The sequence below is a fragment of the Pelecanus crispus genome, chromosome 5 (genome assembly GCF_030463565.1).
Source record: "Pelecanus crispus isolate bPelCri1 chromosome 5, bPelCri1.pri, whole genome shotgun sequence".
Classification (NCBI taxonomy): domain Eukaryota; kingdom Metazoa; phylum Chordata; class Aves; order Pelecaniformes; family Pelecanidae; genus Pelecanus; species Pelecanus crispus.
In genome coordinates this window covers 42573924-42591203 of record NC_134647.1, presented here as the reverse complement: position 1 = coordinate 42591203, position 17280 = coordinate 42573924, and the positions used below count along the sequence as shown (strand labels likewise).

Below are 17280 nucleotides of genomic sequence, written 5' to 3'. Positions count from 1 at the left end.
ATAGAAGTGCTATGGTGTATGGTCAGGGGAGAGAGGTGCAGGGAAAATACGATGCAGCCTGGAGGAGAGCTGTGAGTGGAGAAGGAAAGGGCTGAAGGAGAAGGGCATGAGGTGCAGAACATGGAGTGAGGCTGAAAAGGGCCTTTGTGTTACTGCCTATTGCAGCATCCCTGCTGTAACAATACGTGTGTCTCAGTACCACCCGTGCTGAGTAATTCATATAGAAGGATTTTCTGAACATTTAGTGACCATCATTTGGAAATCCTCCTTTAGTAAGATTTCAGGAATACAAAGTTTTATCACTTAGAAGCCATTGAAAAGCCTAAGAACAATGAATTTCCTAAGTTAGACTCTACAGGGGGCTGCCTCAGGTGGGATTCAGTTTTTCATGTTCTCTTGCTTCACCATCATTCCCTGTTCTTGTCAACATATGCATAGTTCTGCATATGCCTGTACCCTCCCCACTGACCGTATACCATACCACTTCTTTGTAAGCAGAAGACCGTAGCTGTGTTGTTCTACAGGAGACAGTGCACAGGACTGAATGTAATTTCCTTTATTGTTGAGTAGTTCCTCTTATATCTTCCTCATAATATCTTGAAAGCTCTGTTTGATAAATGTGGCTTTTTCCATGATTTAATCATAGCATTTTGGATAATGAGTCTACATGTTTTTTTTTTTAACACAGTGTTGCTAAAATGGAAACGTAGTTATAGCTGTACAGTTGCATCATTTCTCTTATCTTTGTTTTCCTTCTTATCCCATACACTATTTTTTTTTTAGTAAAACTGCTGCTTCAGGTGCCCTCATGCACCTGGAAATAACCTTCACCTCTGTGTTTATTCTCACCTCAAGGTGCAAAGTAACCTTCTACTGTTTTTTGAGACTTCATTAAAGCAGTGTAGGCACTGGCCTTGCTAGCATGGAGTTTATCAAGGAAAACCAGTTACCCCACAGGTTGAGAAAATGACTGCCAGTGAGCAGCAGTACTGTCTTTAAAGCTAGTGCTAGATTTGTCACTTATCTTTGCATGCTTATGGATGACAAGGTAATGCAGGAGTTTCATGGCTCTGAATATATAATAAGTCATTAGCAGACAAGCGAATGTAAATGCTCTTTCTAAAGCCCATTATGGCTGATGTTCACCAGAACTTTATGCTCTATTATTCTGTTCCTTTCATGCTTCATGCCTGCCCTTCCTAATTCCACTGACTCTGTTTCAGCTTCCTTGATTTTTTTTTTTAATTTGACTTTTGTGTCCCATGTGTAGTTGGAGTGTGTCCATTTAGTTCAGTTCTGCTGGTATTTTCATACGCTGCGGTCTTCTGGCCTGAATAGTTGTCCTTATACTCTAGTAGCCCTAAGGATATTTCATTGACCCTTTCTGCTAGCTCCTCAGATCATTTTCTCATCTCCCGTGTCGAACGTGAGTGTTGAATAGGTTGAACTGATTTTAATCGTGTATTATATATAACCCAATGTATTTATGCTGTAGACAAGAAAATGTACACGTCCACTTTTAATACATCTGTACATGTAAACAAGTACTTGAAGGAAGAGGGTAAATTGTCAAATTTTCTGTATTGTCAGCTCTTTATGGCCCATTCATCTTTAAAGTTATTTTGTGGCACACCGGTTTTTACGTTATGTAGCTCTTAGCGCCTCAGGTTTAAGTCTAAATAATGCTTTCTAGCCACTTTGTGTTTGAGAAAGGTATACACTCAATACCAAACTCATAAGTGGACACAGGAACTGAATATTTACCCAAAACAGTACTTCATCTACATAACATTTGGAGAAAAAAAGCAGTGGATCCACAGGTCATTTTCTGATGGGTTGTGCAACTGCAGGGTAGTTGGATGTATCTAGCCTCAAACCTCAAATGTCCAGACCTGCATTTGTTTTTTACGTTGCAGAAATGTTCATCAACCAAGATTGCTTAGGCCTAGCTATTGATATCCTTAAACTTTTCTTCCTATTGCATGTTTTTTTCAGAACAAGAAGAAAACTTTGAGTTTATCATTGTCTCTCTCACCGGCCAGACTTGGCACTTTGAAGCTACCACATATGAAGAAAGAGATGCATGGGTACAAGCCATAGAGAGTCAGATCTTGGCCAGTTTACAGTCATGTGAGAGCAGCAAGAACAAGGTATGGTACACAGAGTAATACTGAAAACAATGGTTGGTTGAGCTTTAAAAGGAAAGCAAAATCAAGAACTTTGAATTTTAAACCTGTGCTCCTAGAGACATGCAGGTATTAGGCACATGACAGAGCATCATTAGAGCTGCATGTATATCTCAGATATTTCAAGACAGCTGGTGCTGTAGCCTGTTTTACAGTTCATTTGTTACAGCAATTGAATAAATGAAGCTCCTGGATTATCTGTTTTGCCTTTGGTATTGCTCTTAAAATTTTGACTGAAACTTGGGGCTAGGTCATGGACTCTCCCTACTGAGAAGTTGTATAGTGTAGTCACTGCAGCAGATTCAGGTTTGTTTCAGGTTAGAGTTCTGCAGAAGGCCCTTGAGGACAAGCCTGTCTTGGAGAAGAGTGGATGCAGACCCAAAACCCAGCGTATTAGTAGTCAAATCTCTACTTAAATCTACTAAGCTCCTGCATGGCAAAATTTAAATGTGCTGGTTGGCCTAACCATAAATGTGCAGTAGCATTCAGCCATAGGACTCTGCCGTGATGAAGTAATACAAATCACAGAAATCAAAATTAGGCTATTGCTTTTGTGTCTGTTGCTTTATAAAGCATATGCACAATTTTTCTTTAATTACACTGAATTAATTTTTTTATGGTTTTCTGCCTTAACTAATATAGCAGAAAGCAAATCCAGAAACAGTTCATTAAAGGTTTTTGGGGCAAGGTGAACATTGTCTAAGAGGTACAGGCGTTCTACCTTGCAATGCTTTCATATCATGACAGAAGTAATTTGTTCTTTTTTCTTGTCTAAATAAATAAATAAGTGTTTAAAATCTGAGACTTCTTCAGCCATTGCTCATTTTTGGGAGGGCAAGAGAACTTCTGCTGCTGGAGTGTCTGTGTTTGCAAACACTTCACAACTAGAGAGCAAGGTGTTGAGTGGTAGTGGAGGGAGAGAAGTGAGGAGTAATTATTCAGACCCATAGATCCTTTAACATTATCCACCTAACAGATGTCTTTAATGATTTTATATTGCAAGGAGACTCATATTTTGAAATGAATGCCTGCTTTCATTCCCCTGATCTACCAGAGTAGATCAGACACCAGTAATTATAATCATAATAATATAATTTACGTCCCATTTTGTTTAAAAAAATTATTTATTTCCAGTATGTATTTCTGAGATAGAGAAAAATGGCTGCTTATATGGTTTTTTGCCTTTCATGGATTTATGCATTTGACTATGTATGTTAAGGGAGCACAGTAGAGGAAATCTGTACACTAACACCAATATAAAAATACTAATACAAAAGACTGCCTGGTAATACTTACTATGCAGTACCCAGAGAGAAGATTGGCCTTTGTGTATATTAAATATTCTTTCGAAAGGGAGAATCCATTGATAAGATTACGCGTGTACAGGGAGCTTTTTGGGTTATATATTCAGCCTGCTACAATGCTCAGAGAGGTTTGTTTATTCTCTAAAGTATTACTGAGGTCTCAAAACATGTCAGAAAAACTAGCTGGAATAGCAAAGTGTAGTTAGTTGGACAGGCTTAGTAGGTGTCCTATTGATAGATCAGGAGGACATATTTCCACATGGCCATACTTAAGACCCGGTCTTCATCCTGCTTAAATCAATTCACTGCAAAAGAGCCCATCAGTTGCTACAGCTAACATATTTCTTCTCAGAAGGCCCACAAGACAGTTTAGCTGGGTAGAACTGAACTACTTGTACATTGTGACAGTCTCTCCAGGTCCAAGTAGAGGTCATTGGCAGGTCATCGTGGAGAGAATTTAAATGGGAGCTGTCTGATTAAAGCTGACCTTTTGATGATAAAAAGGTTTCAGTTGCTTTTGCTAACCATCCCTTAGTCTTCATTAGCAAAAGCATAAACATCAATAAAATAAATAGATTTTATAAAATAATATTCTTATCTCATTTATCTCAAGAAGTAAACCTACACTGTGACCACTTTACTTGTGAATAGCAGGGTTCATTTTGAAGCTTGGTTTTCCTCTGCGCCATCTCCCCATCTGTTAGAATCCAGACTGGAGACGCCAAAACACTGGGAGCTCCTGGGCAGGGTGGAGAGAGCCCTGGGAGTAATCCTGAGCTGTCAGAAACATGGGAAGAAAGAGGAGTCCCTGCTTGGCAGGCCTGGGCTTGCAGTACTTGGAGATGCCAAAGGATCATCATTTCTTGAGAGGCAAACCAAGAACTTGGGTTCTTTGATCACATTCATTCAACCTTGATCTAAGCTTTGGGTTTTGCCATTTGTTCAGCTGACAGTTGTGTCATGTAACCCTTTTTATTGGGTTCTTATTTGTTGCTTATGCATTTCTTTAAATCTGTGCAGTCCCGCCTGACGAGTCAGAACGAGGCCATGGCCCTTCAGTCCATAAGGAACATCAGAGGCAATTCCCACTGTGTGGACTGTGAAGCACAGAGTAAGTATTGGCTGCTTGGCTTCAGAAAATTGACGACTTCTTGGCCAGGACTACTTCTTGGCCGAAACTTATGTGGACGCCCGCCATGGGCTTTGTCTTTTGCTTTATTATGTTCCATATGTTGTTTGAATGTGTCTTCTTCATTATGGAGTTTGCTTAATCAGATTTATTTTATGTTAATTCATACTTAATATATGCTGTGTCAGATGCATCCTAATTTTTTCCCCTTGTTGTTTCACATGACACTTTAAATGTCAGCATTTCTTCACTTTCCTTTGAAGAAAAGGAAAAACAAGTTTACTGTTTGACATCAGTTACTTCCGTTTTCCTCCTGCTTTGCGTGGAGAGGGCACGTGTACTGTGGTAATATTTTCAAAGAGGTAGAGTTTGATTGGGGGTTTTTTTGGTTTGGTTTTTTTTTTTTTGGTTGGTTGGTTGGTTTTTTTAGGGTTACTTGTCAGAAGAAACCAAAGTCATTGCTCATTATATCTGGATACTAGAAAACTGATTTGGGATATTTTTTTCTCCCCTTTGTGATTCTTGCCCTTTTTTTATTTTTTAAAACATACACTTAGAGTTCAGAAAAGTGTTCTTGAGAATACTTTGAGCTGCGGTTCACCTCACTAACCGCGTCTGAGGTCATTATTCTGGTGCTCTTTAGTTCCAGGGGTTTGCAACAAAGCCACAAAAAGGAAGTACTCTTGCTCTAAAGCAATTAGTTGTAGAAGCAGAAAGACTGAGAACTTGTGCATTTTTATTTCTTTGATATTTGAAAGTCAGAACTTTTCTTGTGATTTTTACATGTGCTTAAAATGGAAAAATATTCATTTATTTTTCTTTGGGTATAATTTTTTTTTTTTTTTTATGACTTGCTCTTCAGGATTTTGACTACTGGTCTAAGGCATTCTAACATCCCAGTTAACTTTAAAATCAACATTCATTTGGAAGTGCAAGTGCTTTTGTATGACTAATTTGCTATCTGAATAGTTAGCAATTCAGCTGATTCGGTCATCCACCAAACAAATCTATTATCTCCTGCCTCATCCTCAGAAGGCTTGAAGAGAAGGTGGTTAGCACATTAACAGTCATTTAAAATAGAAAAGATTTTTCCAAACCATCAAAATGTGCTTCACGTACAGATTGGTTTTAATTGCTTCTTTTGAAAACTGTCAGATGCCGTCCATAGGAGATGGATCAAGAACCAAGGCAGCTGCCCTGTCCCCGGCTGTTCAGCACACAAGGATGTGAGCCCTGGCTGGACCAGGCTTTGAGCACCAGGACTGGAGTGCTGTCAAAACAGCTTGTTGACCTGCTGGAGGGAGATCCCAAGGAGAGATTTCGCAGGGGCTTTTCACAGGCAGAGAGAAATAATAGCAACATGGATAAAATAAGGTCTTTACATGCCACTGGCTAGTAATCCAGCAGGAGATAAACAAGGGAAAATGCTGGTTTGGCTGGTATTTTAACATACACAGCCCAAAGTGAGTCTTATTTATTAGTGTTCTTTCATATTGACTCGGTGGTCATTCAAATTTCCATCAAAGCTTTGATACAGTTCGAGTAAAAGGCATATAAGATGCTGTGCTGTATATGAGAAGGACGGGGTCTTCAAGTGACCTCCATGTATATTTAGCTTATTTGAAGTACTCACTGCTGGATGTGAGCAGACCTCAATGGAAGTGTTACTGATTTCTGCTCCAGTCTGTCTGTGCAGCTGAGTGGCATTTTCCCAGACCCTGATTAAGTGGTCACCCAGGCAGAGTGGGAATGTGCAATCCCTTCACTGCAGACAACTTCCCACACCCACGCATGTCCTTTCGATGTATCTATGATCCGTTTCAGCTCTACCCAGAGTCCACGCTATCCCCAAGGTGTGTGTTTCACTCCCCAGTCTTGCATGTGCCCCAGTATTTATGCAGCCAAGCTAGACTTTTAATCAGGAAAATGACTGTGCAAGAAAGCAGCATTTTTTTCCCCCTTTCAGCCAGCTTGTTTTTCATCCAGATTGCTTCATGGGTCAAGCTGGCCACGCATGCAGGGTGCCAGCAGAAGGGATGTGCCAAGAACATGTTGCTGAGAGAGGGCAGGGTGGGACTGCCCTTTTTGGCAACACTCAGTGCTTGGTTGTGTAGCTTTTGGGTGGACGGGGAAAAAGAGGGGTGATTTCGGAATCTCAGCTGGTACATCTCTTAATTGTTTGTATTCTTGGAGATTATTTAAATCCTCTTTGACTCTTCATGCCATTTGGCCTTCCTAATTTTAAGGCCACGATCTTTCCTTTTGAAAAATTTGAGATATTTCCAAAGTGATGTATCTTAAAATGTAAACATGCGCATGAAGTGAACCTCAGCCTGCTGCTTTTTCTGCCAGGCTTTGCTTTATTTCCTTCTCTCCTTTTCTGCCTTGCCTGGGCAAGTCCTTACCCCTGGAGCATTTAGCATCACAAACACCAGTGCTCTTGTGGAAAGCTTACATAGTTTGCATCTTCACAAAGCCAGATGTTTGGGAGCAAAGGAATATGAGATGTTGCTGTCCCTCAGCTCTATTCAAGAGCCATCAATCTTCCACTTCAGAAGTCTCATTCTTCCTCTTTCTAGAGCTCTTTGCCTTTTTAGCACTTCGTCACAGCACTTTGTTTCACCAGGGAATTTGTGCCTTGTATGTTAATCAGCAGCAGTAGTGCCAGCAGCATCTGTGTGTCACCAGCCTTCTGGCCCTTTGGCAGTCCCCTTAAGTCCTTTTTTTAATGTTCCCATCCCAGAGCAATAGATGGGACAAAATACTCTTTAGATGCTGGAGTTTTTGCCCAAGAAGATCTCATTTCATGTTTCAGCAGGAAACTGGTTTTGCCTTTTCCCAGAGCATTGGAATCCCAGTGCTGACTGCTGTCTGGAGAAGGCACTGAAGATGATCAACTTGCTTAGGCAAACCCAGCTAAATTCCTGCCCCTGAAGGATTTTAGCTCTTCCAGTCTTACGGCTTAAAGAGCAAATGAGAGGGTCAATATGAGTGAGTCACTCTTTCAAGATATCTGGAGAGCATGAAATATCAGGTCTTTTCTGTTGTAGAAGAAAACAGGGAGGGATTACAGAGGGAGAGTCTCATCATGAGTTTTTCAGTCCAGGAGTCTAATAACTTACTATGGTGTATTTTGTATTTGAGAGCCAAACACTGAAGTGATAATTTGGGTGGCCCTGGGAAGCCTATCAGACCCATCACAAGAGTCAGTTTTCTATTCAGAATAGAAAAAAAAAGAAACCTTTTAAAGAATAGAGAAGATGTAAACTTTTCTCTCTTTTGCTGCAACTCTTTGCAAGATGCCTTCATCCCCTGCTTCTCCTTCTTTCCCTGTCTCTTCTGTTCTTCCCTGCTCCTTTTCTGCTCAGCCCAGCACTATCTTGAACATGCTGAACTCATCAGGATTTAGCATGGCAAGGCCTTTCATCAGCAACCTCATGTCCAAAGGGATGAAGGAGATGGTGGGAAGGGGTTATTCTCCTAAAAGAGCTGCTCCAAGAGCTTTCACCTTCAAATGATCAATCTGATTGAGGTGCCAGTCAAAGTGGGGAGGAGGTTTTTAGAGAAGAGAACGAAACACCTTTAAGAATATGGGCAGCTGAAAATTGTAATCTAGGGATATTCAGTGATGTTTAAAAGGTCATATTTTGTTTGACAATTTTAAGTAAAACAGAGAGAGAAGACTAGTTTTATAGCAGCTATAGCTGCATTGAATGGGCTATTTGCTTCTTTTACTATCAAATTTGGTTATATGCATACTGGAGAAAAGCCTGCCATGTGCTTGTAAGTATTCTGAGCATTCTCCAATTCAGAATTACTCTTAGCATCAGCAGGAAAAGTGAGCTGATTTTTTATTATCTGAAAAAGGAAAAAAACAGCTTGAATAGTTATGGCTTACTAGCCACATGTGGTTCTTTTCAGTATAAATCAGTGGTAACAAATTTGAAGCATGAGATTTAAAAGTGCTCAACTACATACGGGAAGAGGAAGATGCAGATAGGAGCAGTGAATTGAAAACAAGGACATCCCTGAGCATGTAGTTTACAACAGCTATTATTGGTGGGTAGTGACTTCTGTCATCTAGCGTACCTCCTTTCCGAGAACAATTTTTCATGTGCATACACTGAAACAGATGTCATAAGTGACATCAACAAACGATGCCACTTGTCCAAGCTCCTCATTAGACCCCTGTCTTGCTCTGCATTATCCAGTTGCAACCAAGATCAAGAAGTCTGATTTTTCACTGGATCTCTGTAATGAGTTCAACCTTTCCTAATTTGCCACCTTCAGACGCAGCTGTGTGTTGTCAGATTATTGAAATTTAAAATACTGTCTTGACAAAATTTCATGTAACTTCTTGGTTATTGTTTTGGTGGACTACTTCAATCGTACCAGCACTGTCAATTGGAAGTAGGTGAATATTTTAAAAATGTATTCAGTAAAAGATACACTAGATGTGCTTCAAGTACACAGAGGTATTTGGGAGGGAGGTCAGCTCCTTAACATCAGTTGTTAGAATAATTGGAAAAATACTAATCAGTATTTTTTCCTCTTGCTTCATTCTGAGTTTGTGCTTCTTTGAGCTCATTGCACTTCTTATTTTTGTGAAGATAACCCTGGCCTTTGCAGGTCAGGGACAGAGATTTCATTCCCAGGCACAGTCTGCAAATTTTAAATTATTATCTGCTCTGTTTAAGCTTTTACCAACAAATTAGTATTTCAGGATTTTTAGTGTGTTTCAAATATGCTACTGGTTCCCCCCCGGCAATACACCAGAAGTTACTGGTGGAGGTGAGCTAAGAAGTGAGCAGGAAAGGCGTTTGTCATGGTTTTCTTACAAAAGACTTGGAAAGCATGGAAGGAGTTTTGTCTCACCTTATTTTTTTGGAGATCTGAAATGCTGTCTATTCCTAGTATAAGACTTGGTATGGACAGGAACTTTTTTTAAAAAAAGATCTGTTTTTCTGCTTGAATAAAATAAGATGGGGGATTTTCTTGTTGGGGATATTTTTAGATTTCTAAGGACTGACTGAAAAATGTCAATCAATGCCTTCAATGAAATGTGGGACTTTGCAATTAAAATTTTCTGCTTTCCTTTCATATTTTTTGTCCAAATGTGACATGGCAAAGAACTAGGAAATGTTTTGTTTCTACATATTTTAGCTGCCAAAAATAACTTTTCAATTTTGGGTTACATAAAGTAGAAATGAGTCTTTGGATGAAATTTCCCTGAATGGAAGGGGACACTGGAAATTCATTTTCTATCAGCTCTAAATTTTATTTAGATTTGAATAAAATTGCCTGCCCTCTCAGTTAATCACCATTTTCCTGTTTGGCATTCATGATAACCTACTAGTTTTTTGGGAGGCCCAGGGTAAGGTGAGAAGAAAAGATCTGACAGCAGAGGGGAGGAAAAAAAGCCACCAAAAATTCCTCTGATACGTCTTTCATTGCATTTGTTAAAATGAATGTTTGTTGGAGAGAGGGAGATTCATACAAATCTAGATTTAAATAACACAGGACAGTGACAAAGAAGTGAACCATCTTGGGAAATTACTCTGAATTTCCCAGCTTTTGTCAGGTTTGTCACAGCCTTATCGTTTGCGGGGTTATTTTGTGTGTGTGTCGGTGGAATCCTTCTGACTCGTACACTAAAATTGGGAGTGTTCAAAGTATCACATTTTCATCTTACTACTTATCTCCCTGATCTTAGAGATGAAAACATACCCCATAGTGTGTTAGATGTAAAAGCCATATGTAGGTGATGATATAGATGGCTATTAAGGGAGTTGATATAGTTAGCAACAGAGACATTGTATCTAGTCACTCTTTTTTTTTTTCTCTTTTTTCCCTTGTAATTGGCTACAAGTGGCTCTAGATTCCCAAGGAGGGCCTTTCTCCACGACTTCATCATCAGCTGCCTGCCACTGCATTTGTATTTTCTTTGTTTCTTCTTTTCTCTCTAATTCATATTTTTCTTTTGACTGGAGGTGGAATGACACATCTTTTGAGCCCCCCCTTCGCAATGTTTTTCTCCTCCTTGAGGGTTTCTCAGAAGGGTTGGTATCTCCACAGGGCAAAATTGACCCTTCTGGAAGACCTTCCAGCTGTGCTTTTGCACAGAACACCTGCATTTTTTTCCCCCAGAGCCAAAATCTTTATCCACAAACATTAACTAGAAAGTTTTGTTAGGTATTTCGTTAGTACTAATTGCTTGTGTCCTTTTTCCCATAGACCCCGACTGGGCCAGCTTGAATCTGGGAGCCCTCATATGTATCGAATGCTCAGGTATACACCGAAACCTTGGCACACACCTCTCCCGGGTCCGCTCTCTCGACCTGGATGACTGGCCTATAGAGCTCATCAAGGTGATGTCTTCTATTGGGAATGAGCTGGCAAACAGTGTCTGGGAGGAGAGCAGCCAAGGCCACATGAAACCTTCATCAGACTCCACAAGGTAGGCTTTTCTACTCCATCTCACCATGGCATGCAGCAGGCAGGTAGTATGTGATACTGCACATGGCCAAGGCTGTAGCACATAAATCCTCATTTTGGCATTGCAGTAGGGGCTGGTAGGGCATTACATCATACAACATGGACTTTTAAAATTCTCCCTTGGAGTAAGCCTTGTAAAAATCATTACATATATATATCTTCATTGCATGCCCAGGAAGACCGTATGTCAAAGGGGGGTGGGTGTGAAAAGTTGAGTGACCTCACCTGGAGTACTGCGTCCAGCTCTGGAGCCCTCAGCACAAGAAGGACATGGACCTGTTGGAGCGGGTCCAGAGGAGGGCCACAAAAATGATCCGAGGGCTGGAGCACCTCTCCTACGAGGACAGGCTGAGAGAGTTGGGGTTGTTCAGCCTGGAGAAGAGAAGGCTGCGAGGAGACCTTATTGCGGCCTTCCAATACTTAAAGGGGGCCTATAGGAAGGATGGGGGCAATCTTTTTAGCAAGGCCTGTTGTGACAGGACAAGGAATAATGGATTTAAACTAAAGAAGAATAGATTTAGACTAGACATAAGAAAGAAATTTTTTATGATGAGGGTGGTGAAGCACTGGAACAGGTTGCCCAGAGAGGTAGTGGAGGCCCCATCCCTGGAAACATTCAAGGTCAGGTTGGATGGGGCTCTGAGCAACCTGATCTAGTTAAAGCTGTCCCTGCTCACTGCAGGGGGGTTGGGCTAGATGACCTCTAAAGGTCCCTTCCAACCCAAAGCATTCTATGATTCTATGATTACTTTTCACTCTTGTGAGGGTTTCCTCAGCAGTTCTACAACTTTTTTGTTCAATTGACTGACCAAAAAAACAGTGGGAGATTGAAACCTCCTGCCTTGTTGTTCCTCAATCTAAATTATACTGTAATGAGTTTCTTTGTTTCAGTCAGCCACAAAGTTCCTGGCTCTTGGACTATCAGTTTGTGATTAATAATCTGCCTTCAGTAGTTCAAGCTCACCCAGGAATTTGTACCTGGCCATCAGGTCTTTGGGTTCTCATCATGGATCTTGAAAGTCTTGCTCACTGTGGACTTGCTTTTTTTTTTTTTATGTGAGGTATGTGAAGGCATACATCAACATAAGTTCATGGGGGAGCGTGTGCTTCCTCTGAGAACAGTATTTTACCTACCAGTCATGGGTCAGCACAGTGAAAGTCTTCTTTCTGCGATGCATTGTCCTACCAAAAGCTAAAGTGGTTTTATGCTTAATTTATCTGATCAGTGTCAAAGGAGAAAGAAGTTCTGAAAATACAAAATGTAAGTGCTAATAGTTATAACTAAGGTATTGACTTGGGGGAAGCAGAGTGACCGCTGGCAGACTGCGTTTCAGCAGCGGGGTTCAGGCAGGAGAAGGACCTTCTAGACTAACTTGCACAGCTTGGCCAATCTTTGAAGTTTTCTTCAGAAGGCGTTATAATTGTCTTAGGGCAAGCTCCAGGGAGCCTGCATCCGAGCACTGGTCAGTCCCCAGGTAGTAAACGGCATGATGGAGGTTTAGCTCTGTGTTTGCCTCCTGCATGTGAGAGGAATCAGAGGGAATTATATTCTGATTTTGTTTATGTATGTATTCTGGATCCTGCTTTTTTCAGTGCTGGATCAAGTGAAATTATAACCTGGAAGCATACACCTGGGCCACCTCCTAGGAGTGGGTTTGTACTGTTGTCTGTAATAGGCAACTGTTTCTTCTTGCATTATTTCATTAGCACTGAAAAATGAATTTGTGGTGCCACCTTTGGTTCATCTTCGAGAATGAAGCCAGTACATTAATCAGGCTACTTAGATGAATGACTATGCATATAAAAATGTTCAGGGAGACCTACACAGAGATTTTGTTGATACATAAACTGTATGTCTGCTGTACACGTGTATATTATCAGACAGCTAATGTAATGATTTCATCAGGTAGATTGAAATCAACTTATTGCTGCATTTCAGTCATTAATATTACTTTAATCCAGAGATCTTACATTGTTGCAACTAACAAATATATGCTGCTCTTTACTGCTGAGGTAAACTGGAGAGATACCTGAATTCTAAATACTTTTAAAAGGTAAAGGCATACCCTCAATTGGATTTTTATTTTTTAAAAAAATACTATTTTAGTGTACATATAATGAAGATAATATCATGAAAAATCTAAAATACATGTGACTGTGATGAAAAGAGAGCCATCCATTTGAATTAAATTATTCAGGTTTTTATGTTTGGAAGTGAGTTTTACTTATAGAAAATCAATTTTGTTCTCTTTGTATTTCATGCTCAGAGCTTATTTTAATTCTTCTTTGTTTCTGTACATCTTCGTGTTTATATTCAGCTGTTTATGTTTGTCAGTGACATAATTGCACTTTTTTCCTGTACTCCAACATTTTTTAACAAAAAGTATAAATATTCATTTTATAAATATGCATTTCCATCTGTGTGTCCAAGTGCACACTTAGGTGATGGAAGCACTGTTAGAAAAAATAGAATTAAGATTATGTGAAAATTTTCCTGCAAAGCAATTGTAATCCTGCTTTGCTATTCCCATTTTTTCCACTGCTTGCAGCAGGGACTGAAGTGATATTTTTCACATAAATACCTGAAAGGTCTGCTTTTTGAAAGTATGTGCCTCCTTTTGTGCTTTACTTTGTTCTCTACTAGCATCATAATCCTTCTGTCCAAGACGTGGCAAGAAAATAAGTTCAAGTTCTTTAGATATGTTATGTATTCCATTTTTGCACTGCTGTTTGCAGTTTTGCATGAGGAATCCTATCAGAAGCAGCTACAATGGACCTGAAGTGGGGTTAAACAAACCCCCCTTTTTTTGTTGTTGAAGGACTGAAGAGGGAAGAAGCAACTGAAGTTGAGGGACTGGGGGAAGAGGCAAGAAAGTAAGCAAGCAGAAGGATGACTGGGGAGCTTAGATTTGGAGTCCTGGTGGAGGAGGGATGGAGGAAGTCCAAGGATATCTGGAGATCAGGGAAGAAAGAATCATTCAGCAAAACTTCTTCTGAAGGGGAAGAGAGATGATAGTAGTGTTGTGGGGCTGTTCCTGCCCATGCTGGTGGGCTCTGGGGTCAGCTGGAGTCTGAGAGCTGCTATATGCAGAGGTTCACGCACTCAACGTTCTCCTGCTTTAATGAGTTCTCTTCTCACCAAAACCCTATCAGATGAGAGGGGGAAGTACTCCCATGTTTTCCTCCAAGTTTCTTCTGAACTTGTTCATATCCCCGTTCCCTTCTGGAGCCCCACTTACTACATCTGCCCTACGTAGTGCTCCCGTTTTCAGTTCCACTACATATACTCATTAATCCATCCTCCGTGGCTTTCCACATGTTTGCTCAGACTTTCAGGCTGTGCCTGCAAGCAAAGTGTTGGAAGCACAAGGGCAGAAGATTTCTGAACCATTCCCCCAACTGATTCAAAGGCGTAGCACAAAGCATCAGTAAAAGACCTTAGACAAATACAATCTTCTCACATGTTTCTTTATGATAGGCATGTCTCTTAACTCTTCTGTCTCCACTGTGTCCCCTGTCTGCCACCCACCCCAAAGCACCAAAAGTTGTCAGCACAGTGATGGGCCCTCTGTTAATAGACATTTGTAGAGGGGATCGGACATACATAGGTTTCACCATTTCTTGTTGTGTCTTTCTGTTGGAGATGAAGCCATCAGTGGAAATGCACAGGCTTTCTAGGGGCAAAAAAAGGCTTATTGACTGCTCTACAAATACTGAATCTGTTGGGCTGGGAGGCTCAAGGAGCATTCACATGCTGGACTAAAAGGAACCTGGAAGTCTTGACATGGCTTCAAAAGCAGTCCCTTCAGCTTGGGAGAAGTCAGCACTGATCGCTGAATCATTGCAGTGGCATCCCATGTGTTTCCACTGAGTAGAGGGAAGGGTGGAGAGACCCAGGGAGACCGATGTTTTGCAGGAGGGATTGCCAAATGGCTACTGTAGGCCATGGCATAATTAAACAGTCTTACACAGAAAATGTCACCAATATTTATAAAAATAGAGATATGCCAGGCTTTGAGTACAGCTTGCATTTTTAATTTTGTACACTCTAATGGTAACGCGTGCCAGGTCTCATAAAGTCTGAGAGGCAGCTTATAAAATAAGTAGATCCCTAGGTCGTTCGGTGTCTCTGGATCAAAAGCAACACCTTCGATGGCCTCTAGCATTAATCTGGAAGGCAGCGCAGGTTATGGGAGCACAGGTGCAATGGCATCCCTAAGGAAGCAGCATAGAGTAAAGCAGTAGCATAAAGCAAAGTTCAGACTGAGGGTGTTGGTGTGATTATGGGGAGGAAAGAGGAATAAACATGAGCTCCCGGTGAGCATGGAAAGTTGGCGAAGCGGCAGAAAACCCAAGTACAAGCAAATACGTGCATGTGGAAGCGAAAGGGGACCAGCTGGCCTCTGAGCGGTGGTGTCCGTGGGTTCCTGATTAGGTCAGCTTTGGAAGGCTGGTAATTGGTTCCAGCAATTACCAGCAGCCCTGAGAACCGCCGCTCAAACTTCGGGAGCCCTGTGACAAATTGAAGCTGACTGCTGGTAAAGGAGTATCGACTTCCTATTTCTAAACAGGGGGATCATTAGTCAAGAAAAGCATCTTTTAATTACTTGCAGGAAGGGGGGAAAAAAAGGAGGAAAAAAAGAAAAAGATCTTTCAGTATGGATCCTGCAACAACTGCCATTTTTTTTCCAAGTGTATTCAATATTAAATTTATTGTCTTGGAGGGGAGGAGGTGAGCAGGGAGAGTTTGCCTGCGGTCCCTCCTTCAGTAATGTGGGTTTAATTTGGAGTGAGAAGTCAAATTAGAGTAAATCAATGTTGCGACAATTAACTGGGTCTAGGGATGAGATCAGGATTTTCCCTCTAATTGCTATTGATACTATTTAAGCACACTCTTAAAACATTGATTTGGAGTGGTGCGACACAGGAGTAGCCCAGTGGGGCAGGGGCAGAACTGCTCCGTGGAGGAATGTCAGAGATGTGGTGAAGCCAGACTGGGGAGTCTGCACCATGTTTCACCTGGGCCTTTTGCACTGGTATGTAGGTCTCCTACCAGATATTTAGCTTTCTTCTAGACACACCTCACATACTTTGCTTTCTCTGCGTGCTATTCTTGCCCATGAGTCTTCTGGTTTTTAGACTTGCTTGCCACCATCAACTTCCAAAGATGATGTTGGCCTTTTCCAAATGAGATAAGCTGCCACCATCCCTCTGCCTGCTCCAGGAGGTTATTAAATATCTGCTCCCTGGCGCTCACCCTTTTTCTCTGAGCTACCAAGGTCTCCATCTCGGTCTCACTGCGAGTTCTGGGATGTGCCAGCAACGAGGCCACCTCTACCAGCTAGAAGCTGCTGGCCAAGAGGAGGGTGGGCAGTGTGATACCCAGGCACCATCCCAGCCATGCTTTTTGTTCTCCTGCTCAAGCAATGCTGAATATTTGCATTAGCAAACCTTCAAGTTGAAGGGCTCCACCATTTTGGCGTCTTTTTGAGAATATTCCTAAATAGAAAGAACCTCCATCTCCATTAAAATGTATTTTTAAAGTGAGGGATAAGTAGTTAGTAGAAGAAGCTCAGGCGTAGTTCTAAGATCTGCCAAGGCAGCCCCAAACAGCAGCTTTTTAAATGGAACTTCGAGGTTGGAGCATCTGCTGCAATTTTGCTCAGGTAGTCTGTTTGCATAGCAGTCACCCTGTTTATTCTGGTTACCAAAGGTTATAAGAAAATAGAGAGGTTCTTAATGCTGTCTGAGAAGTTGGGAGCCGGCAGTGTTGGGGAATTGACTTTCACCTTAAGATGTAAGATCCAGTTTGATCCCTCACTCACTAATGAACTGAATTTAATGGTGTCAGAAAAAACATTATGCAGCTCAGCTATATTTAGCAGACTTTTACAATCCTAAGCTGAAGCCTGGCTTGCATCCGCTATGCTGAGTGTGTGCTGATTTCTGGAGGATAACGGGGGAGCGACTTCTATGAAAAATACTAAACCATGCCTTCTTTTTTTTGTAAAAATAATTATTGCTTCATTATAGGCAGTACAAGTAAAATGCAAGCCCAGGGAAACTGAGTGGTTAAGATCCCTGTATCGTATCCTGAATCTTGTAAGGATGCTCCACTTCATCTCTCTCATTTCTTGTTCCTTTTGGCCATCAGATTGCTGTTATA

At 41.1% G+C, this 17280-nt stretch overlaps 1 protein-coding gene across 3 annotated transcripts in view; it reads left to right on the top strand.

The window, feature by feature from the left end:
• AGAP1 (ArfGAP with GTPase domain, ankyrin repeat and PH domain 1) overlaps window positions 1-17280 on the top strand; it is a 402330-nt gene that overhangs the window by 354855 nt on the left and 30195 nt on the right. For all 3 annotated transcript variants that reach the window (XM_075710335.1, XM_075710334.1, XM_075710333.1), the window contains 3 exons: window positions 1996-2150; window positions 4511-4601; window positions 10854-11076. In XM_075710335.1, the coding sequence (XP_075566450.1) occupies window positions 1996-2150; window positions 4511-4601; window positions 10854-11076 (469 nt within the window). The remainder of the gene's footprint in view (window positions 1-1995; window positions 2151-4510; window positions 4602-10853; window positions 11077-17280) is intronic.